At 43.9% G+C, this 23,824-nt stretch overlaps 1 protein-coding gene across 1 annotated transcript; it reads right to left on the bottom strand.

Moving 5' to 3' along the window:
* Positions 1 to 2,725: 2,725 nt before the first annotated feature.
* Positions 2,726 to 22,829, bottom strand: BBS2 (Bardet-Biedl syndrome 2). Its single transcript, XM_082489511.1, has 17 exons — positions 22,653 to 22,829; positions 21,011 to 21,241; positions 20,491 to 20,616; positions 20,153 to 20,215; positions 17,045 to 17,122; positions 14,725 to 14,829; positions 13,682 to 13,768; positions 12,231 to 12,366; positions 10,220 to 10,359; positions 9,268 to 9,412; positions 8,525 to 8,696; positions 7,359 to 7,488; positions 6,336 to 6,467; positions 5,658 to 5,795; positions 5,073 to 5,185; positions 4,213 to 4,361; positions 2,726 to 3,172 (listed from the first exon to the last, which is right to left on the bottom strand). The coding sequence occupies exons 1-17, from the start codon at positions 22,767 to 22,769 to the stop codon at positions 3,066 to 3,068; spliced, it is 2,169 nt and encodes a 722-aa protein (XP_082345637.1). The 5' UTR covers positions 22,770 to 22,829; the 3' UTR covers positions 2,726 to 3,065.
* Between the last annotated feature and the right edge of the window lie 995 nt (positions 22,830 to 23,824).

The following is a 23,824-nucleotide window of genomic DNA, read 5'->3' on the forward strand; positions in this document are numbered from 1 at the left end:
GACTCCACTCGCCGAAATTTCAAGTGGCATGAGCTACTGGGAGAGAGGGAAGGGTCTTCTTTGAGACCTTGCCGATAATGGGAGCCCTCTCTACAGACGCTCTTGCTGGCTACAAATAGGTGTAGCTGCTTGCAAAGTACTCTAATCGTTATGGAAAGGAGTATGAATACGAAATACATACATGCCCACAAAATGAGTGAGCAGGGCAATGCGGAAAAATAGGATTGAGAACATCAAACGAGCAGAGTTATGGCGTGTGAGCAAGAGAGATCAGAAACTTCATACCTGGCAAGACAGCCTCGTGCAGAAGTGGATCAGCTCGGCTGTACGAGGACGCACATTTCCCCCCACCTGGCTGCACCTCCAAAGCCTGGCATTCCATGCACGGTACCAGCAGCTTTCTGTTACCGAGGTGCCGAGTCACACAAATGCTTCACAACAAATTTTTCAGGATTTGGTGGTTATCAAGTTTGTCAAGTAGCTGAAAACAGGAACAATTCAATACAGAGCGAGATATAACAGTTTGGCTGTAGCCCAGACTGAAGGAATGGTTTCAGCATTCATAAACACGCAACAGGGAAGGTATTAAGATGAGCAGCAATCCACGGGACTTGTAGAAACAGGGGCTAAAATCAGATAACCTGATGTCAGGTGTCAGTTCCATTTTTTTGTTTGTTTGGTTTTTTAAACTCCAAACTGAAACTTGAATTGGGACACTGAAAAATCACTATGACGTAGATCCCTCTTCAGTGGGCGCTGATCCAGCACAGTACTTCTGCAGCGTTTCCCAGGCAGCGAAGGGGCCGTAGGAGGAAGGCTCCAGCCCAAACTGAAGTTTCAGGCAGGCACTGAAGTGTCCCGACAGGGCAGGACCGTGGCCTAGACCCGAGCCCCAGTGCACGTACCGAGGTGTGGTGCCACGTAAGCAGCCATGCCCATGAAATTTTAGCCACAAGCAGCTCTACTACTGTGGTTTTGGAGGTTATTCTGTACTTGACCAGTGGTTTAACCTGCTGTGACCAGTTGCCCTCCCGTACCCGAGAACAGGATGTTAGTCCCGGGCTGAATCGTACCAGTGGGGACTGTTTGCCACCGATCTCCCAGTGCAGGTTCAGCTTATGTCAGCCTGCTGCCGTGTGCCAGCTGAGGGCTGCTTTATTTCAACAGGCAACTGCAAACTTCCTATCACTTCAGCTTATGGGATGTGGATTTTACATTTGGCAAAGATAAAAGTTGTTTTGACGGGAAAATAAATGACAAATTTGTTGTCAGAAACTTAGCCAGGGGAAAAATCAGCCTTATCAGAGGTCTGGACTGTGACCGAAAGACTGAACCTCACTGCCAAGAGCAAAACAGAGCCGGGACTGGAAGTGCCCGGTGCGTAGCCCTGACCATCAGGCTGATGGGAAAGCTGCTTTTTGATCACAGCTGCTCTCTTATCACTGAATGGACTACATAAACGTAAGTAAGCAAGCAAGCATTAGGATTTTGAACATAAAGAACAAGAGGTTGAAACAGTGGGAACAGGTACAGCAGGCAGCAGAAAGCCCAGCACTTATGCCAGGAGACTGTTCCATAATCAAGTCTCAAAGCTCACTTGCTTAGAACAGCATGGGTGGCTCACCACCCTTTTTACCCAGGAGCCAGATTTGACTAACAACCAGGTTCTTAAAAGGATTCAAATGAGCTCCTGCTGCAGATTTGAAGTGACAGATCTGTGCTTTTGGCAGCACAGTTCTCTGTATTGAAAGGGCCGAAGCAGTGGCAAGGGGCCATTTTGGGGATTAAAATACATTGCAAGAATTACGCTCCCCATTGGACTGGCTGCAGGCTCACCAGTTTCTCTGTAACGAAGGGTGGGGTGCTGGCTTTAATTCAGTAGTGACAAGTAAGAGACAAACCAGTTACAGGACGCAAATACTCCTGACAGCCCCAAGAAGCTACCCAAGAACTTCTCTTCACAGAGGCGGGCAGCCTTCTCCCCACCTGTGTTGTGAACACCCACCCATACAGCGGTAGATGCGATGAATGGCATGGGAGCTACGAGCACCGGGGCCCAACCTCCATCCTGTACAGGATATTTTTAGCTTCTGAAAGAAATTTGCTTTGGCAAAGGTTCTAAAATATCTTTAGATCTAAGATACAGCCTTACTGTAATATTTTAATCCAATTCTAAGCAATCCCACAATTAATAAACAGGTTTGAGCCAGCAGCCAAGACATTTTTCAATACCTTCTTTTGATCCCATTAAGCACTTCCAGCTCTTCGTAAGTATGCACCAAGCTTGGGTGTGTAGTTGTTTTTGTTGTTCCTGAAATGCACCTTTGCCCACCTCAGTATCGGCAGGTTTTTGCCAGCAGTAGCACGGAACCAGTAGCAGGAAGCAAAACTTCCCACAATCCAGGTGTGGGGAGAGTGCCGGATATGAAACAGACCACTTCCTACCTGCATGGATCGTGGAACTGGACAGCTTTCAAAGACCTTTTCCGGCTTAAAAGCCATCAAGGAGATGTTATCCCTTCGGTGCTTCGAGGGCACCAAATTGCAGTTTACCTAGAAAGCAGCACATTCCTGCAATGACACTCAGGATTCTCCGACATAGAGAGTTTAAGTGCTTAGTGTGCACAGACTAAGCAGCAAAACCAGAAAAGGGGTGTGGTTTTTTCCCCTCCAACAAATAAACTTAACCGTACGCATTTCCCCAACTAAATCAGAACAAAAGCAGTCAAACCAGTCTATGTTTTAATGGAAAAGGCCAATGCCTTAGCTACAAAATATATTAAAATACATAAATAAGTTACTGTAAGAAAAATAACTGTTCCAAGGTTACACCTCTGTCTTGCATAAATATCACATCTGCACTTAAACTCTGACACTTTCTTCATGAAGCTTTGGCCTGCATAATAACATTTCTCACCTGATGGCTTAACTAAAATGCTACCTTTGCAATTACTTCACCCTACAGTGGTGTAGGGGACTGAATTAACCGCTTGTTGTTACTGGTCCTTTATCTGCCCGCTGCATGGAAACACTGCCCCTGTGCAACTGCTGCTCCTCCGGTCACTTTAGGAAGAGGCTGTTCCCACACGCATTATCCTGAACAGCATGTTAAAGTTGTTGCTTCTTATTGCATCCCGACAAGCACTTATCACTTGTGTTTTAGGTTTGCCGACTGTAAAGAGAAAAAAAAAAGGAAAGAAAAAACCACTTCAGTTATCAAGTAAAAAACTGGTAAAAATACTTATTTGATCCGGTCTCAAAATTTAGGGGTTCCTTTCAAATATTTTTTTAAACACACAGTGAAATCACGGAATTTTCAGAGTTGGAAGGAACCTCTAGAGATCATCTAGCCCAACTCCCCTGCCAAAGCAGGATTGCCTAGAGCACATTACTCAGGACTGCATCCAGGCGGGTCTTGAAAATCTCCAGGGAAGGGGACTCCACAACCTCCCTGGGCAGCCTGTACCAGTGCTCTGTCACCTTCACCATAAAGAAGTTTTTCTGTGTATTTGAACGGAACTTCCTGTGTTCTAACTTGTGCCCATTGCCCCTCGTCCTGTCACTGGGAACCATTGAAAAGAGCCTGGCTCCATCCTCCTTCAGCCCACCCTTTAGATACTTGTACGCCATAATAAGGTCTCCCCTCAGCCTTCTCTTCTCCAGGCTAAAGAGTCCCAGCTCTCTCAGCCTTTTTTCTAATACGTAAATAAAATCCTTTCTTTAAAAAAAAGAATCCTTAGTAGCTCTATCATAGCAGAACTTAAAGGACTTGTTGAAAGGAGAATGCTGCAAATAGACAAAAAAAACACCTCCTTCCCTAAAGACCTACAGAACTAATAATTACAAACAAACAGCCCTGCTTAAGTTGATAGCTGGGTTTTTTTTTTTTTAAAGCAGAATTATAATTTAAGAACTGAAACACTATTTTAAAATTGCGTTCAAGAAAACTAGCAATTTCTATACCATCCAGAAAGCTGGAAACGGCTTTGAACTGTTCTTTCTGACATTGTGATCCCAGATTATACCGGACACTCATAGTTCACTGTCACAGGTAATTGACTATGACTGAAAAATGAAAGATCACTTCTACTAATTTAGTTTCAGGCCAAAAAGCCTGAAGTAGCTTAACTGACCCAGGTGGCCTCCGAGACACATCTTACTTGCGTCCCTGGGGTCCAAGACTCGCCATTCCCTCCAAACACACATACTTACCACGTAACCGCCCAGCCCTCTGGATTGCCTGATTCACAGCTTTCAGATTATTCAGCAGCTCCGTGTGATTGTTGCAACGAATTTTGTATTGATTTATTAAATCTCTGTTAAGATCATACAGCTCGACGTACCGTGTCTTCATGTTTCTCCTAGGGGAACAATCAGTCCAGTTATTTGCATTTCAGGGGACAAGAAAGCCATTCCTGGCTTGTCAATATAAAGGTGTAGTGATACATGGTTGTGATGGCTACCAGGGTTACCCGCATGTCTGCCAGCTACAAGACAACAGACTTGTCTAGACATGTTGGTTATACTCATTATTTTACTGAGAAGAAGAAAAAAAAGAAAAGGTCTATTTTTGCAGTTATTTTATCTGGCAACCCAAGGAGGAGATGCCACTTTCCCCAGTGAAAGTAACACTGCTCTGCGTTAGCTCAGACCTGTTTACTACTGCTCTTGACAGTAACGTTAGCAGTAGAACACAGCAAGTCAGAGTGAAAGTACCGACACCTAAAGTTTCTTTCTTGGTATTGTAAAAAGTTCACACACCAGACAGCTTTTATTGCCTTCTTCCCTTATTGCATGTTTTCTAATTATCTCACCATCTCGAGGTTGCTTCACCCCATCTGCTCCATGCTAAGCCCCACCTCTACCCTTTTGTCTTCCCCAGACTGGTTTTCCACCTTAAGAACAAGACAAGGCTCACGGAGAGGACCAGCAAAGGTACCAATTCTACATCAAGAGTTGCAACTAGACAACCCCTATATCACACAAATGTTCTTCTGTGCTCTTTTCTGCCTGAAAAGCAAAGACTGGCTTTGCTTTTCCCAAAACATTCAAGCTAAGCAGCAATTACTCACATGTCTCCCAGGAGCCGCGCGTCTTCCGCCTGAACCAGCATGCTGCGGATGAGGTTGGAGTGTTCAGCCATGTCGGCAGTGAGCCTCTGATTCACCGCGTGGTGTTCATCCACCTGTCCAAGGCAAACAGTTGTGAGAAAGGGCCCTTGGCACTCTGGGCATACAGGTAATTGTTCAAGATAAATCTTGGCTCAGTGTAATAGGAAATAACATCCCAACTTAATCTACCACCATCCCTGGGATCATTCTCCTTCCCCTTAGCCCCTGGCTGCCAGAGCCGTACCCTGTCCCCCAGAACGGGGTGATCAGGCTGAGACAGAGACCTTACTCCCCGACCCAAATCCACAGCTCAGTCTCCCAGGCAACATATTTACATTATCCTGAACAATCAACTGCTGGGGACCAAGGGCCTGTTCCACAGAACAAAGAATAAACAGAAAGTTGAGGGTGTCCCATTGGCTTTGCACAGCAAGCCATCGCTGGCTCATTTCCACAGAGAACTTAAAGCAGTTTAGAGATCCTCTCATGCAAATGCTCCCAGTGACTGCTTAGCTGACAATTTAGAAACACCCGATGCCTCCTCACCTTGACCAACACTTTCCGCAGCTCCTCAAAGTACGCAGGGAAATCTGCTTCCACCTGCAAATCTTCAATGGCCAGAAAGGAGGCCATTGACTGGATAATGTCACCAGCCAGATCGATATCATCCGTGCTGATGGAAATCTGTCAGAAAGGAAAGCAAGCACTTCAGCATTCTTCCATGCCAAAACATCTCCCAGCATTGCCCAGCAGGACTGCCTCTCAAACAGTTAGCCAGGCTCAAAGCAGTCCATTCTATCAAGAGGCAAAACTGTTGCATGAGCAAGCTCCAGGCTTCCAGTAGATAAGGAGACGCTGATTTCAAAGGGGCTTTTATTCAGGCCTCGGGCAAAGAGGCATCTGTGCATACAGGACCAGTGCAAAAGTTACAGGCGGCCTTTGTGCCTCAAATTATGGCTGCTTGAAACCACCTTGTGTGGGAACAAATACCTTCCTACAGATCTGCAGGCTAAACATTTTTATTTTCTTTTCATTAACTGGCACTGGAATTTTACCCACTAACAGTAAACAGACCCAAAAGTTTCCATAAACATCCCTAAAACACGAGTACTTTCTCTGCCTGTTCAGTCGTCCTTCATTTTTACTGCCTCATATTGACACCACCCTTAAGTTTCACCAGAGCATAATTAAACGGGTGTTCCCCGTGTCCACGAAGGTACTCACCTCTCCACCGGGCTTGATTTTGATGCAGAGCTGACCTGCATTACGAAGGGAAGTGAAGCAAACCTGAAAGGGAGCACTCTGAAACTCTGCATCCTCTGGTAGTAAGAAGCTCTGATTCAGCCACATAACAATCTTTCAAAAATAAAATGAAGAGCATCAGCCACCACCTGTGCGGAAAGCCTGGAGAACCACACAGTGTCCCTGCACATGATGTGCACCAGGACTCTCTGTTCGGGGTACCTCGGAAATTTCATTTACTAAATTTCATCCCCTAATCGCATGTCATGAACTTGTTAGAATGAGGACAGTTGAATCCTCGCTCCAAAACTGAATATTCCTACAAAAATCAAATCCAACAACCAGAGACCACAGCCCAAGGTCAAAGCATAAGCCCAGGCCTTCAGACTGGAGAAAGCTGGGAAGGCAGGCTTGGTTCTACCGCAAGAATTTAAAGGAAAATTTCATTGCATCTTATTTTTCACCTTGGCTATTTAATGCAGTAAAGGTCAGGTAAATAGGGCAGAGCCCTAGAGTTAATGAGGGAAACGACCAGCTCTAATTACTGCTGTCCCACGATTGAGATCTTTTATAACGAAAGCAACAGCACTGCTGCTCGTCTCTTGTGAAACTGAGCCATTATCTGGGCACTGTACTGCCCTTTTCCTGTTTGCTGGTGGTTTACAGAATTCATCACTCACTACGGGGCTCCTGCTGCTGATGTTCCATCAATTGTCACACAGCAAACAATACCGTATCTGAAACACCTCATGTACTCAGGCCGTTAGATCCTGCAGCTGCAGGAATTCCTGAAACAGGGAATACCTCAATTAAGGCAATCTTTTAAAGAAGGAAAAAAAGCATTGAGTCAAGTTGTAATACACAGACTCCAGAGGCCAGCACTGCAGTTCACTGCACAATTTTTCCTTTACTCCTGGAAATCTCAAGCTAATGGCAAACCCTCCACCTGCAGTACAGTCCACCTGTACGCAGGACCGGGAAATAGGAAGCACAGCAGAAACTCACCCTTTGCGGTCTCTCATTCATTGTACAGTTAACAAAGCTCAGCGGCTCCGTGGCTGAGTCCGGGCTGCTCAGGGCATACATGGAAAAGCGAGGAAGCTGCCTTGTCAACTCAAATACATGGAACTGTGTGCTGGAAGCAATCCAAAGGAAAAATAGAGACAGTTACTAACATACCAGGGATTCACCGATTACAACAGTTCCTGGTCCTTTTTTAGCTGGCTACTGACATCAGCAGCTTCCAGCTATGTAATCAGCTCTTACCATTTCCCAGAAAAAAAACCTGGAACTTGGAAATTCCAGGCTTATCCCCTCATGAAGTTGAATGATTCCTCCCTACTGCTCACATTTTCCATAATCCTTCCAATGAAATATATTCTCTAGGCTAACACATTTAAGATCTTACTATGTGATTTAGTATTTTCTTTACAGGTTCAGTGAAGTCTTATTAAAGGTAATAATAAAGACAAACAGAGAAAACAAAAGGGATTTCAGTCCCATACATTCTTTCTGCAGCTGCTGACTAGCTCTCAAAATATGCCTCCCTGTTCAGGGAAAGGAGGCTGCTTCCTGCGGCACCGCCAGTTCCGGCAGATGTGAGCAAGGAGAAAGTTGGTGTCAAGTGTACACAAAGAGACATCTTATTTCTATGGGAAACTGGAAAAGTGTTGTCTTGAAGCGAGGCATATGCTACTTTCTACTTGCCCTGAAGATAAATTGAACTTCGTAGCTTGAAAGACAGCACTGTGCCTCCAGGCCTGCTCAAGTACTTCGTCCAGAGCAGCCACCACCCCAGGCCTGGAGAGGCAGCCACTTAGAGCAGGCAGCCTGGATACAGCCTCTGCCTCTCCAGGCTCCCTCCAGAGACCCACAACAACTCATCTCCTGGACAGGAAATGCTCACTGTTCCCCTGAAGGCAGAGCCAGACCACAGCACGTCCCAGTGACTCCAGAGCGTTTAGACTTTGTCTGGAGAAGAGCTCAGCATCACAGGTGCAAGAGTGTTTTTAAGAAAGCATTCCCACTCTAATTCCAGTAACACAGAGAAGTGGGGCACCACAGAATTAACAGTGCGCTTCCCATGGGACAAGCATGAAAGCATATCATTGCCATTTCCTTGTCACACAGTTAGTTCTGGAGACCAGCAGAGATCACAACACAAAACTCACCTGTTCCTGTAACCTACGAAGGCTTTGATGTGCAAATCCACAGGCACATCTTTGGGTGGAGTAAGGGGAACACGAACACAACCAGAGAGGTTCTGGAGACTGGGATGTACCACGTGGCTCTCTCCTTCAAATATGCCTTCGGCAAAGATCAGCACAGCACGGATGATTGTGTCTTAGCAACAGGAAGAAAAAGCAGTTCCTAAATTAACAGCTGTCCTCCACTGCTGTTTTCAGAATTAAGCACAGTCAACTCTTTACACCACCCTCCTCTGAAATGTTAAAGTATCCCAGATCACCAGCACTACCATATCTGGACCCGACCGCATCCTCAACACACCTGGTGTTCGGTGAATTTGCTGTCTTGGGGTAGTTCCAGTTTTGCATATAAAGCCAGCTGAGGTCCAGCTGCATTCATGCAACACCCTCACTAACACGGCTGTAGGTTAGTGTTTAGAGTCAACACAAGGAGTGTTGCACGGATCACCAAGACTCATTTCATCCAAGTTAAATGTTAATTGCCTTGGAAAATAACACGTAACAAGAAACAAATTCCACCAAACTCCTCTCCGCTGAGACCCATCAAAGGAACACAGTTTGATTCAAAACTGTGTGAAAGGAAAGCAACCACAAAGGGGAAATTACAGACAATAAAGGGGAGACAGGCAAATCATCAGCTAAATATAACTAAAGGTTTGCATGAATTTACATGAAATGAATGTCAATGGTTGCAGGTTACCACTCACCATTTGTGGTGGAAATACACAGCTCCACATGGGCAGACTGGCTGTCAGAGCCCAGATTAACTGAGAGGGCCGTTTGGAGTTGGGTATTTGCTGGAATCACACCTCTCTGCCCATCAGCTTCCTTCAATTGAGTGTTCAGTTCAGCCTGTTGCAAAACACATACCCTTCAGTATCAGCATTTCAAGATTTTCATTCAAACCACCTAGAAAACATACGCATAAGTCAGTTCAAAATTTCTTGCAGGAGACAGTTGTATTACAGCAATTCCCAGACACTTCACACTACTATGAAGAGCAGCTGGATTAGGCACGGAGCTGTGGACACTTGTGCTACAATTTGTTCAAGTGCTTTACTGTTGATAGAGCTCGGCTCTGTACCCACATCTTTATTCAGAAGAATGCTCAACATATATTCAATTTTAAGCACAAGCTTATATAATTCCATGCATTTGCTATGGTGGTCATTTGCTGTTCAAATATGAGTTTGCTCTTTCCTCAGACTATTTTTTGAAGCTCTAATTCTGCACCTTCACCATCAAGCCACAAGTACGCTTCCTACACCCTGGCAGTGCTCCCAGCCCTCACCCAATTACCTGATCCTCTCACACAATCCCCTCTGACCCCTGAGTTGGCTCACGCATTGAAAACTACAATTTGCAGTCATAAGCCAAAGCACAGGGCTGAACAGAATCCAGCCCCAAACACAACTGCTCTGGCAAGATGAAGGAACAAGGAAAACGTTACTTATTAAAATACAAAACACAAGTTCTGAACTTGCACAAGGACCAAGCCAGATGCAGAAGCAGGAATCCCCAGCAGACAATCTTGCTCCATCCTAACAGGTTACAGCTCTGACTTGTCTGGACTGCCTCAACACCGCTTCCCAGATTACTCCAGATTCACAGCAACGGAAAGGCGTGTTTTGGCCCTACATAGTAGGGCCAAAGTAGTACCTTTGCATTTTCCTCATAATTTCTTAATTCCAGCAGCAGATTTTGTTTCTTTTGACTAAGTTCTCGGATCAGATCCTGCTCAGCACTTGTATCCATTAGGTTTCCTTTCATCTCCTCACCTCCTGGCAGATAGCCTCGGACTGCACAGAAACAAAACACAGCCAATTTCAGCAAAGCCTTTCACAGGTCCCCCCAAACTTTAGTTTCTGTAACAAGATCCCCTTGTACCACCTCAGCAGCAGACACTGATTCTGGTCTTCAGTTGGTACCATTCACCTGAGAACCTGAGCACTGATTTACACCCACAGAGGCTTTTGAGTTTCCTGGCAATCAGGATATGAGAACTGCACATTTAAAAAAAGAAAAAAGGTGAATTTCCAACCTGTCTTTAAGCTGTCTTTACCTGACCAAACAAGGGCAGGGCCCAGTCCTTTTGTGAGAGGATTCCCACTGCAATCATTCTTTCAGGTGCTTAGGCAAGTTTGCAATTATGCAAAATTAATAAAATGTGTACTTGGATTTCTAGACCTGGTCAGAGGAGTTGTCACTGTCTGGACGTGACTGTAAGTCACTGTCAATCAGCCAGTAAACAAGATTTAACCACATTAGTTTTTCCCCAAATCAAGGAATACTTCACTTCAAGGGGTTAGACCTGTTTCCCAGTAGCCCAATGGAGCACAGAGTTATGGATGTATCTCCAACTGCCTGTGGAGACAGAAGAGCTGAATAGGTATGAGACAAAGATGCTTGCTGTAGACATTTTGCTCTAGGGCCACGTGCTCTGATTACAGCTGACAATGAAAGCCATGGACAAAAATCTTATACCTGCAAAGAATACACAGCCTGACTGTGTAACTGCCGTAAAAAGTTGTGGGGAACTTCAAAAGCATTCAGCATGCACACTGTCCTCCAATGAAAGGACCCACTTTATTATTCGAGTGATTCATTCATTTAAAATGAGAGCAAGACAGAAAATACACTGAAACACAGAAGACCTCATGTGAAAGGATGCAGAACTCTAACGACAAGGACTATAAGAATGCACTGTCCATATAACCCCAAAAACAGGGCTATTACTGTTTGTTTACGATGGACACATCAGAAAAGGATGATCATATTCAGCGACATTAACCTACACAGCTCTGCTAGGACAAGGTACCTTCAGAACTGTGTACAATGTTCCCCTTCTGTAAGCTTGGGAAAAAGGTTTATATGCTGAAGCCAAAGCACAGCAAATCCCTGCAGCCTGTGATTAAGACAGAGAGAAAAACACTGTGCTATTTAACAAGGACAAGCTTTTGTTCCAAATGGGTTGTGCCAGACCTGCTCATCTCAGGCCACTGACACCATGCAGTCGGATAATCACACCAGTGTCTTTCCTGAAGCCATCCCTGTAAATTATGCTGAGGTTATTTAAATAATCTGTGATCATATTTGTTTCCACTCACAGTAACCAGGTCTGACTTCTTGAATGCATGGTGGGCTAAATCCACCAGTTCTCCAGTCTCGGGATAGCATTTTCCAGCAAACAAAGGGCTGTTAACATCTAAGATTTCTAATATAAAACCCATTCATCTTTAGAAGAAAGCCAAAACACACACCCCTTTGCTCTTTAATCACCTTTACCCACTCTAAAGCGACCAAAGAATTATCATGTATAGGAAAAAAAGATTTCCTATACATTCATCTATAATAATGCTGCCTGAAGAACCATAGTCTATACTGAATATAGTTATCTCTGCATTATTAGGATGGGACTTCTTCCGTTAGGCAAATGAATTGGATGGCTTCTTGGATCACAATGAAACACACGCTGATTATCACAGAGACAGCAATATTCAAAATCCTGTTTGCAGATAGCGTAACTCAAAATTCCCTTAACTTCACATAAAGCGAAGGGAATTTGGCACACAAAAATGCCTATGGAACCAAAACGTTTAGCTAATCTGAGATGATGTAATGTGCCTGATACTATTGTGTGTTAAATTAATATCCTGAACAATGCTTTTACCTTCACCGTCAACTGAACAGCAGATTAACTGGGTGCTCCCATCCATTCTGTAATCCCCCTCCACCACTCCTGCAATTGAGGAAGCAAAGTTGTCCTTAAAGATGACCTCCCCAGTTCGGTCACTGCGTGCATCAACCTGGAACAACAAAGAGTTCCAAGGCACAGCATGAACAGAGAAGTTAACTCCAAAATATATGTATGCTGTACTCCGAGCTGCTAACTGAAAGCGAGCTCCACTCATGGAACTGCAGGTGAACTTGCAGCTCTGCTGATCAGAACACCACACATGAAAAAAATACTATCAAGAAATTACCCCCAGACAGACTCAGCTAGAAGGAACTGCTCTTCAGAGATGCTTCCCTAAGTTACAAACAAGAGGAAGGAAAGAAGGGGACAGCAAGTCTGCACTGGGAAGGTTATGCACACAAGAATGCAGCAAGATGGGACTAAACCAGAAATAACTAATGCAGTAGTTACAATCTCTCCTCTTAGCTGCAGTCCGTGTCTGACGGATTATTTTTAAACACAAATACCACAACCTTTAATTATCTTTCATTGGAGAAGAATGGAGAAGAGGGCTTAGTTCTGTGCAGTGTGTCTTTTGCAAAGCACGGGACCCAGCATTACTCTTTCTAGGAGCTAGGGACTGTTTCAGACCAACAAGCAGGGAAGAGACTACCAGTGGAAAAGAACAGGGGGAAAAAAAAAAAAAAAAAAAAAAAAAAAAAGAGTAAAGCAAGGCAAGGTTCTCTCTGTAACAATGTTATACACCTAATCCAACATGAGTTACAACATATCTGGGCTCTAGACTGACAGCTTGATATGAAGTTAATTAAATTCCCCCAGGCTAATGAGGGTAATGAAAGGTGTGAAGAAAGAAGCATAGCTTTACAAACTGCTTCCAGGAGAGATTTGGAAGCTAGAACAGTCATTTCTGGCAAAGGGGAATACCAAGCAACAGGCTTAAGAGACTAGCACTAAACTGTATAGAATGCCTTTACATAAAATAAATAATACTTGATGGATTTGTTCTAATCCTGCCATAGTCAAGACTGATGCTGCTCTCCTGTTTTGCATAACTGCTTTGTCTTCCCTGTAGCCTGAGAACATTCAGGAAACATTGCAGAGGATTATTAGCATGCGCTCAAGACACAGCTGAAAAGAGACACTCGAGAGCTCCAGGATGTAGCATATGATCTCTGCTTCTGTGGAAACAACTTACCACACCTTAGCAATTGAGTCTGAGCTAAGCAGAAGCAGCAGCTTTTCTCTGATCTTGCACTTGGCACGGCATTCACCAGCCAAACGAGGTTTACTGCAATAGTTCTTCAGTGCTCACTTTTCAACAGTCTTTTTAATTTTAGGTTGTTCTTCTTCAGACAATTTAACAGCCTTGTTTAAACACAGCTTCCAGATTTACAGCTCTTTGTTCTCCCCCTGTATAAACTCACCTTCCCATTGGACCAGCCAGTGATCAACTCGCACACACCGTCAGAGTTCAGGTCAAATGCATGTATGCTCATTGCGTGGTTCTTAGACTGAGGACAGAAAAAAAAGAACAAATTAAGCCTAGGTATGTTTTCTAAATTGCATATGCTCGAAACATTTAAGACACAGCAGTGCGAGGCTACAGGATTACAGAAGAGAATAGAAAAATGTCTCAACAGGAAGTTTGAGCATCTCTATTTATAAGGTCACACATACTTCTGCAGTCTTAGCCCTTGCATTACAAATCTAGTCCACTGCTCTCAAAGGATCTCATCTTTTCTTTAAATACATTTTCATCCAAGCAAACGATTAGAACTCACAAAAAAAAAAAAAAGTGTAAAAGCCAAATTCTCTAGGGGAAAAAAAAAAAAAATAAATCAGGGCTTCAACATCATCATAAAATGAGACCAATGAGGAAAGCCATTAGCCTCTTCCTGCCACCTCCTAGGAATCCCCTTCTCTTATCACTATTAAATAGATTGTTCTAATCTGTGTTACATGAAGAATATTAAAATGAGCATCAGGAAAGGTTCTTGCCAATATGATTTGCTGCAGCAGCAAATTGCTCAATGCAAAAAATTAGCTTCAAACACAGACAATGCAAGACTAATTCAGCCTGAAAAACAGTTTATTGATTCAACAATACAGCCAGAGACAGAGAACTCAAAGTTTCTACCAGCAAACTCAAATTTCTCTATTGCATTTCTGTTGCTTAAACAACCCTGTGAAGCTGAAGCATCCCTAGTTGTATGGTTGTATCAGTGTTGTTTAAGCCATCACCAATAGTCCCAACAGCCCTGAAGGAATTGACATGGTATGAATTCTGTATGTATCTATAAAAACAGCTTTTGTAAGAGCAAAATTACATTAAGTGCTATGCTCAGCAGAAAATTTCAAATTCATCTAAGGGGTGAGGATAACATCATCAGAACAACCTGAGATTAGGTCCCAAATCTCCTAACAGCCTTCAAAGCTTTCAGTGACGACATTCCAACATTGGACTAACCTTAATCCTCCAGTAGCGAGCTGTCTTGTCATAAACTCCAACTGTCCCATTAGAGAGAGCATAGCCAAACCGACTGCCGTACATGGGGCTAAGTGCAGTAATAGTCTTGGGGAAAAGGAGGGAGAGAAAGGATACAGGAGTGAAAAATTCTGCATCTTCAGGTAACAGAGAACAGACTACACAATCTCTCTATCACATGAACTGTACACTACTTAAATAGTAAATAAGCCTATTGTAGGAAGCATTAAATACTGAAGGAATTATGTTTTAAAATACTTTTGAAATCACCAAAGGCCTTGGTAGGATTTCCTCACACAAGCTGCATTGCCAGAGCTAAGATACACTTCAGCAAAGATTGCAGAATTGCCCTCAAACTCTGTAGTTTGACCAAATATTTCCTACCACAAGCAGCAACACAACTGCTCATGGGATTCTTGTGGTCATCAGTGCTAACACACTATCATTGAAAACTTACTCCAAACACACAACATTCCTTAAACCTTCAGGAGCTGAGGCTGGTAAGAAGTTCAACATTACATGGGTTGGGAAAGCCCTAGAGATATTTTTGGTAGAAAATCTTTGCCTGAGATTAGCAAGATAAAAATTAACAGCTCCCACAGTTGGACTTTTTCTGGAACACAATTAGAACGCCAGGCTAGGTATTACCTGAATAGACCCGAGAGTCATAACAGCCTGTTTCTCACTCCTTTTAAGACCCATTGCCATACAATTCTTCATTGAGCTAAGGCTTTCAGTGCTTGGAAATGCTGTTTTTTCCACACACTATGACTAGACATTTTAATGTCAGGAGGAACAACTGCAATCGTCTGTCTGGTCTTCTGTACAACGTAGCACAGGAGACTTCTTTAAATCCTTCACAAACTTCTTAAACTCAGCTGACTGCTCCTTGAAATTTTTTTTTAACATAAAACAGTTTCCAAACCCTTTACCCTTCCATCTCACAGATCTTCTCCAAAGCCTTTCCCAAGTAACAATACTGTCTAAATTGTGAGCACCCAGTAAGGACAGAAGACCCCAGCAACAGTCAGACTCACAAAGGTAGCAATACTCCCTTTAGTACCTGACTGTCCCTTTATAAATTCAAGAATCACAACAGTCTACAGTTTCAATTTCACCAAAGTAAGAGATTAAACACAGAAAATGAAAACTATTCAAGTCTTCCAAAACAAGCACAATGGCACTAGAGCCATTGTTCCCTGAATTTACCTTCTTACAGGAAAGGTTTAGGTGCAGCTGTGCCCTTTTAAATTAGAACAGTAGGAATGTTAACAGGCTTCTAAAGACTCTGCAGCTGTGAATTTACAACAATTCTACTATGGATCTGGAAATAAGTCACACAAGAGTGATGGACCTTTAACTTCCCTTTAACTAAAAATTACAACATGACTCTAGACCAGCTACTGTACAGACGGCAGAACATATTATAGGCCCAGTTCTAATTCTAGCTATAGCAACAGCTTCCTTTCCTAGAACGCTGCCCGGATTTGTCTTATATAGCTCTTTGTAAGTGGTTTAATAGCTAACTAAGCCTTTTAGTCCCAACTTGGGCAGCAGGGAGACCTCAGGTCTTCAAGGACAAAGGTCTGTAGCATGTCCTTACTCTACCCTGGGCCCCGAAGTATCATGAGAAGGCTAAGAAAACTCCTGAATACAATGATAAGGGTATCTTTCTCCCTTCCAATCAAGCAAAATTTAACAGTGGGGATGTCTCAGTTCTTAAGCTAAAAAGCAACTCCCACAGCTTTTAGCTATCCCTCTGAAAACCCATCTGCCCCATATTGTACTTTAGGGATGGCAGAGGTGCAGCTCTGTTTATACAGCCAGCGTGTAACTCCAACTGCAATATAAACCTCCTGTTTTACCTGGGCAACCCCCTTCTCTCCTGCCATGCACTGTCTGGATACACACAGGGGTTAGCTACTTCATCATGACTGTGTAAATGCATTTGAGGAAAACTGTAGAAGACACTCTTTTGCTCAGAAGGCACAAAGAGCTTCAATCACAATCCAGTAACCTTAATCACCTTTGGATGGGGCCCTGACTTTCAGTCACGCAATAGTTATTTTTCCTCAACCTGGTAAAAGTTTGTAAATAAACAAAGCAAAAAAAACCCCATGCATAATGAAAGACATTATCAAACTCTAACTTTTGCAGTTCTAGCAGAATAGATACTGTGCCAAGTAGTTAAGTAACTATTTAACTACACAATAAATTTGAACCAGAGTAACCAGAGAAGCTTTACAGTACGCAATACTTTCAGCTCCATCAGCAATTATAATAAACATTAGCTAGAATTTACCTCCGTCTCTGACATTTCTGCCACAATCTCATCTTCTTTAAACACACGGATGTCAAAGTCTTCCGAGCCAACAAGAAGCTAGAAAAAAAAAAATACAGACGACCTTAAAAACAGTTATTCAAGCTAAGGAAATAAAAAAGACATACTCCGGGTGCCAGAGGGCAAATAAATATTCCAAGTACAGAAATTAAGAAATTTTAAGAGTTGCATAAGAAGTTGCCAGTGGAACAAAATGTACCCTCTGTCACCACAAGATTTCAGGAGTCTCCCATTGATCAAGTATGAGTTATACCTTTTTTTGTCAAGCTAGACTCTACAAAAACATAGTGCAATATCTGGGGTAGGAATGTAAAAAGATACTTTGGAACATCAGAGCTATGCTCTTTTCTTGCTATAAAAGATTCAGTGTTATTATTTGTAACTGCAATTATACACATCAAAAATACTACATTGTCTGTGTCGAAGCAGGAGACCTGCAGTTCAGTTCTGACTTATTACTACACGGGCTCAGAGAAACACCAACTCTCGGTTATTAGCCCGTCAGCAAACAGCTGGAAAAAAAAAAAAAGAAATCATTGCTTAGCAGTGAACATCCCTCATTTAAAAAAACTAACTCAGAAGGAATGAATCCAAGTATCAAACCATCACTGCTCCTCCAGCTGGTGGCTGCCACTACTAAATGGTGGCTGCCACTACTGCAAAGCATGGGTAAAATAGGCTTTAACTTGCTGTAAACAATTATACAAATAGGACATCAGCACTGAATTGGGTCTTCTGCATTCTCATTCCTTATCATTTCTTACATCTTAGTTCTTTTCCTATTTCCTAGTTGAGCAGGTAGAAAGTATTCACTGAAAAGAAGGTTTCACCATCTTTAGAAAGTGCTTCTATTTTGCAAATTGAGAAACCAAGGAACAGATCTGCTTAGTGCCTTGCCCCTAGAGTCATCTATCAAATCAATGACAGAATTATAAATGAAAGTTTAAAATCTGGTAGTATCTTTCCCTTCTGGAACTGATGAGTCTTCCATCTTGGCAGAATAGACACAAATCCATAACAAAATTCAATATTTTTTTTTCTTCCAAAGATGCTTCAAATTACCACAAACTAAATTACACCAACCTAAGCTTACTGTAACTACTGAAATAATTTACAACAAATAACATAGGTAAGAGGTACAGATTTCTTGACAAGTCATAACTACCAGCAAAAAGTGATCAGCTAAAAGCACAGAATCCTGAAACAATTACTGGTGATCCTGCATTTCCTAGAGGTGCCTAGAAGAAGATGGGGTTTTTCCCTGTTTGATTCAACTCATCCACCTCAATGACTTTCATTCCACTGGACTGGAATGTGAAAAAGCAAGGAAAAAGTTGGTTTTCCCCAAGACTTTGCCAAGATGGGAGAAAATAACCTGTATCTATCTAAAATCCTGAAGAAGGCAATAACGAGAACAAATTAGTTTTGTTAGCTACTACATGACAGAAGTTCATTCATGCAGTTTTAAAATCAGTCTATTTTAAATGCAGATTAAATGTTGTTACTGGGGGAGGGAAGAACGGAAATGAAGCTAGGGTGGCCATTTATCAGATAAGTGATAAACAACAATTTAAACAGATGTTTCTGTGCATTTTCTCAGAACTTCAATTTTAAACCAGAGGCAGTTTCACAAAAGCCACAAATAAATTAAAAAAAAAGACCACAACTAAAAAAATAAAATTACCTAGGTAATCAAGATTAAAAAGAACCCTACAAAAATCTCAGCAAATGCATGCTGGGGTAAGTGGCAAGGTAAATTAGTTGGATAATGCATCCAACTCTGCTTAGATCGAAGTAGCATCAGATTACACCAACTGCTAAGAACAAACCTTTCTCAAGCAGAAAGAAATAGCAAAACAACAAAACCCCACTTAGAAGCGTAAGTGCAAAACTTTTATAATTAGTACCATAGATCAGTTTCCAAGTTTCTGAATCTTCATATACTTTCTATAACCACCTCTCAGCATGTTAAAAAAAATGCAATCCAAGAGAAGCTGTGCAGGAATTGATTGGAAAACTTGGGATTTTTTTCACTTCCTGAAGATCTCTATCAAGCAAAGTATCTGCATCGGTACAGTATTTATAAAAGCACCAAAGGTGTAGACGTCTTTTATACAACACTATTACATAGCCTAAGTAAACATTCCAAACAAGGATTTTCGGGGAACTAAACAGAAAAGCTGAAGTAATTATGATTAAAACTGAAAGACAGATGACAAAAGTAAGTATTTTTAGCCTGGTGATTTAACAGCATATTTACTTGCACCTGACATATACTAGGAAGCCATTACATTTCTTGAAGACTCATATTTATAAGCATGATCCTTCAATTCCTTCAGGATGGAAGAACATCTACAACAGAGAATGCCATACAAATTCACAGCTTCACCCCCCCATTGCAGCCTGCATGATCAGAATGGCAGCTGTTTCCTATTGTTTCTCTCACATCTTATCAGCAAGAAGCTCGTTAGAATTTTTCTACATTTCAAATCAGAAAACAGAGAGTATTTCATTTCCCCATGTGACTATGACGAAACAGTGGGACTGAACGTGAAGACGGCTTGCTTGATTTTTCCCAATCGTAAGTGAAGCTCTTCACAGTAAAGCTTTTTAAGAGCTCGCTTTTACATGCAAGATGCTTGCAAGTTGTTTCTCTGAAATTTAAAAAAAGTGTTTATAACCATATTCAGGAAATATCACTGAAATAGATGCCTTGACGATCACAGGCATTTAATGGTATTTCTCCTGGTGTAGTTAAAAAAAGAGGCGTTCTCCATTACAGCTGGCAATTGATTCACCAAAGCAAGGCAATGATGCTGTAAAGATCCCAGATATGCCTAGTTTTACACACTCCAAGTAGTCCCAGAGACCGGTGCTGCTCCCTGTACATGGACTGAGCATTTGTGCATGTCTTTGCTAGACTGGAGCATGAAAAAGGCACAACTTCCACGCAGGGATCACTATAACTGGTAATATAAAGCAGTCATATTTGATAACCCATGTTTTATTATAGTAATTTCACTACGAGACCATGAAAACAGCTGAATTGACATGTAAATGGTTACAAACCTCAGTTTTGCCATCACCATCGAAGTCACACAGTGCTAATGAGCGAACATTGTCTCCGGTAACCTAAAACAAGAAAGACAGTCCTCAATACCCATGATAGCTGTCAGAAGCTTAACTATTTTTATGATCTCAACTACAACAGAACAATTGATACAGTCAACATTCAAGCAACATCTGAGTGCACCGAATACATGACCAAAATACAGTTTAAGGCCTGAGATAAATTAAGAAAGATCCACGACATAGTTAATATTTATCATAGTAAAAAAAAATCAAGATGAATTAGCGTCATTGAAAGAATCTTGTAATAACATCAAAAGCATTATGCGTAGCCTTACTGTCCAAAAAAGGTCATTTCCTTCATAATCAAAGCCCTGCAGGGCACAGTTTCCACCGATAATAGCAAGTGGAGATGAAATATCTCCCAGCTTTCCAAGAACTATTGCATTGGCTCCATCTGAAACCTACAGAGAAACATTAAAAGAAAAAGAAACAGCAGACAATGAGACATCAGAGTACGCAAATGAACAAGAGAGCTTCAAACATTATCACTATCGGTTCAGCTGAGCTCTGAATGCCTATTAGTTCTTTTAAATTTTGTCTTGCTAGCTGATGTGTGACTTATTATGCAAATTTGCTCTTGCACGTGCATACACAAACATACATCACATTCGCATTTTTCTTTTGAAATACTCCAGATATTCTAAAGGCAAACGTTCTGAATACAGTAAGATAACTATTGCAAAGAACAGAAGCATGATTAATTGACAAAGTCATGTAAAAACTGTGATCTTTAGAATGGAAAGAGAAAGAAAACAATGAAGATACTAAAAAAAGCAGACATTTAAATTAACTTGCCTCCCTGTAAAACAAATCCGAGTTGTTATAAACATCGTAAGCCAATAAATTTGTCTGTGTTCCAACCAGAAGACAGTCATAACCAAGCTGAGGGTTCAACACTCCCGAAGCTAGACAAGTGATCCCTTGATTAATGTTGAGAAGAGAAATGTCCGAATCTTGGTTACTTTGCACCATTCGGTTTGTGCTTGTTCTCCTCTCTCCTCGGGCATGAGGATTATGAATAAAAACCTGTAGAAACAAAGATGTAAATATTATCACAGAGCATGTATGTGTTTGTATACAAACATTACAGACTACTGTTTGGATAATAACTGTCATGGGGAAGAAGGGCATTCACACAACCCAAGTGAGGACAAAAGACTAGGCATTTTGCTGCCAATAATGTTTCTGACAGTTATTCTTTAGTTTTAAATGATACCAAAAAGGGAAATGGCAGGGGGAAGCCCTGCTCTGGCCAGCGGAGTTGTGCCACCATTGTTTCGTATGTTTCTGAAAGTGGCAACTGACAAGGCTTCCCAGTAAGGCGAAAAAAGCAAGCCAAAGGGAGCAACAACAAACTAAACAAATTATATCCAGCTGGTAACAGCGTTACCAAAAAACCCCAAACATTTAGACAATTTACCTGGTACCTATCTGTAACCTCCATCTGTACGTGTACACAGTTAATTTAAAAAGGGGCCTGTGATAATAAGTTTTTATTCTCACTGACCAATATTCAGTCACTGTAATTGTTCAGAGCAGTCAGGGGATCACAGGATATTACGCATAATAGCCTTTGCTTTATGGCTGTACAGATTGTTTCTCGACCAAGCCCTTGTTCTGTGCTGTTCCTCCAAAATAAAATTAATAATAACGTGGGGAAACATCACAGATGAACACTGTTTGTATTTACAGCAAATGCCTCTGTGGGTTTATGCTTCACCCTCTGGTTTGTTTATTAGTTAGGTTGTATTTAACACCCTTTTGTTTGTATTTCAAACTTAAACAGAGTGCACATAATGTTTTCTGTTCCCACAAGGCAGTCTTCGCATCACCTACAGAAACCTTAGCGCCGCTCGCTTCACCAGCGCCCAGCTCAGCTGAGGCTCATGGCTGACAACGGTACGATAAAACCCAAAAGCTTGGGATAAAAAAAAAAAAAATCCCATCAACCCGCTAGAAAATGGTAAAGTCTCCTCGGCGACTTGGGCTAAAAGCTCTTAATTTTGGCAAACTCCCCGTTGCCACGAAGCAGAGCTTCGAGCCCCGCGTCCCCGGGGGCCTGCAGACAGCCCCAGCGCCTCCTCCACCGCTCCCGGCCCACCGCCCGAGGCGGAGCGAGCCGGACCTCTCTCCCCTGCCCGCCTTTGCCAGGGCAGGCAGGGAACCCGGCCGGCGTTAACGCGGTTTTCTGCTGGAAACACCAGCGCGGCAGCCAAACCCCCACAGACAGGCCGCCACCTCCGCCATCACCGAGGGGAGCGGGGCCCGCCGGCGGGAGAGCGCCCGCCCGGCTCTCGGGGGACGCGGGACGCCCCCGGAACACCACCACGGCAGGTCCCAGCCCCCGAGAAGGGGCTTTTCCCCTCAGCTTGACGGCCGCGGCCCGGCCGCCGTGAGGGGAGGCGGGCGGGATGGCGGGCCGCGCCGCCCCGTTTACCTTGCCCGCTTGCGTGGCGGCCGCCAGGCAGGGGTGCGTCCCGTCGTACCGGCCCAGCGCCACCATACGGGGCAGGATCTTGTGGTTGAGCTTCAGCGTGAACACGGGCACCAGCATGATGGCGGCGGCGGAGAAACCGGGCCGGGCCGCGGGCCCCGCCGCCGGACCCGGGCTCCGCCGGCGCCGGGCACCGCCCGCTCGCGCACGCCGCCGCTGCGTCAGGGGGGGAGGGGCGGGGCCTCGTCAGGAAGGGGCGGTGCTTCGGCCGGGAGGGGCGGGGGCTCGGTGGGGAGAGGCGGGGCTTCGGCGGGGAGGGGCGGGGCCTCGGCGGAGAGGGGCGGGGCGGTTGGGGCTGGGGCAACCGGGGGTTGGCGGGGGGGGGGGAACGGGGTTGGGGTACTGGGAGGGAGGTGGGGAACTGGGCTGTGGGGCTGGGAGGGGGACAGCTGCATAGGTCAGGGGAACTGGGGGGCAACTGGGGTGCGGGACTGGGGGAGCTGGGGGGGAGGCATCTGCAGAGGTCAGGGGAGCTGGGGGGGCAACTGGAGTACTGGGGACAGCTGGGGGGAGCTGGGATGCGGGACTGGGGGGGCATTTGCAGAGGTCAGGGAGCTTCAGGGGCAACTGGAGTACTGGGGAGCAGCTGGGGGAGATGGGGTGTGGGATTGGGGGGAGATTTGAGGCGTTTTCAAAGGTCAGGGGAGCTAGGGGGGCAACTGGAAGTACTGGGGGGAAGCTGGGGGAGCTGGGGGTAAGCTGGGGTGTGTGACTGGGGGGAGATGGGGGGGAATTGCAAAGGTCGGGGGAGCTGGGAGGGCAACTGGACACACTGGGAGGCAGCGGGGGGAGCTGAAGGCAGGAGTACTTTTAGAAATTCTTAAATTATTTGGGGTTTAAGAAATCATTTTAATGCAATAACCTTCCTGGGTGCCGTAAATACTCCGCACTCTCCGACCAGCGCCCGGATCCAGCACCTGGCACGTCATCGCCCCCACCCCAGCACGAGGCAGGTTTGGAAAAGGATGCGCTGGGACAACAGCCCTTCCCTGCGGAGGCCACCGGATTGAGGCAAAGATGCATTTATTTCTAGGAAAGCTTTGGCAGCCGCGTCCCGGTTGGCATTTACTTGTGCATCGGCCAAACCCTGGCCGGCAGCGCCGTCCCTGCCCTGC

This window comes from Vanellus vanellus (genome assembly GCF_965231255.1).
Source record: "Vanellus vanellus genome assembly, chromosome: 12".
Classification (NCBI taxonomy): Eukaryota; Metazoa; Chordata; class Aves; order Charadriiformes; family Charadriidae; genus Vanellus; species Vanellus vanellus.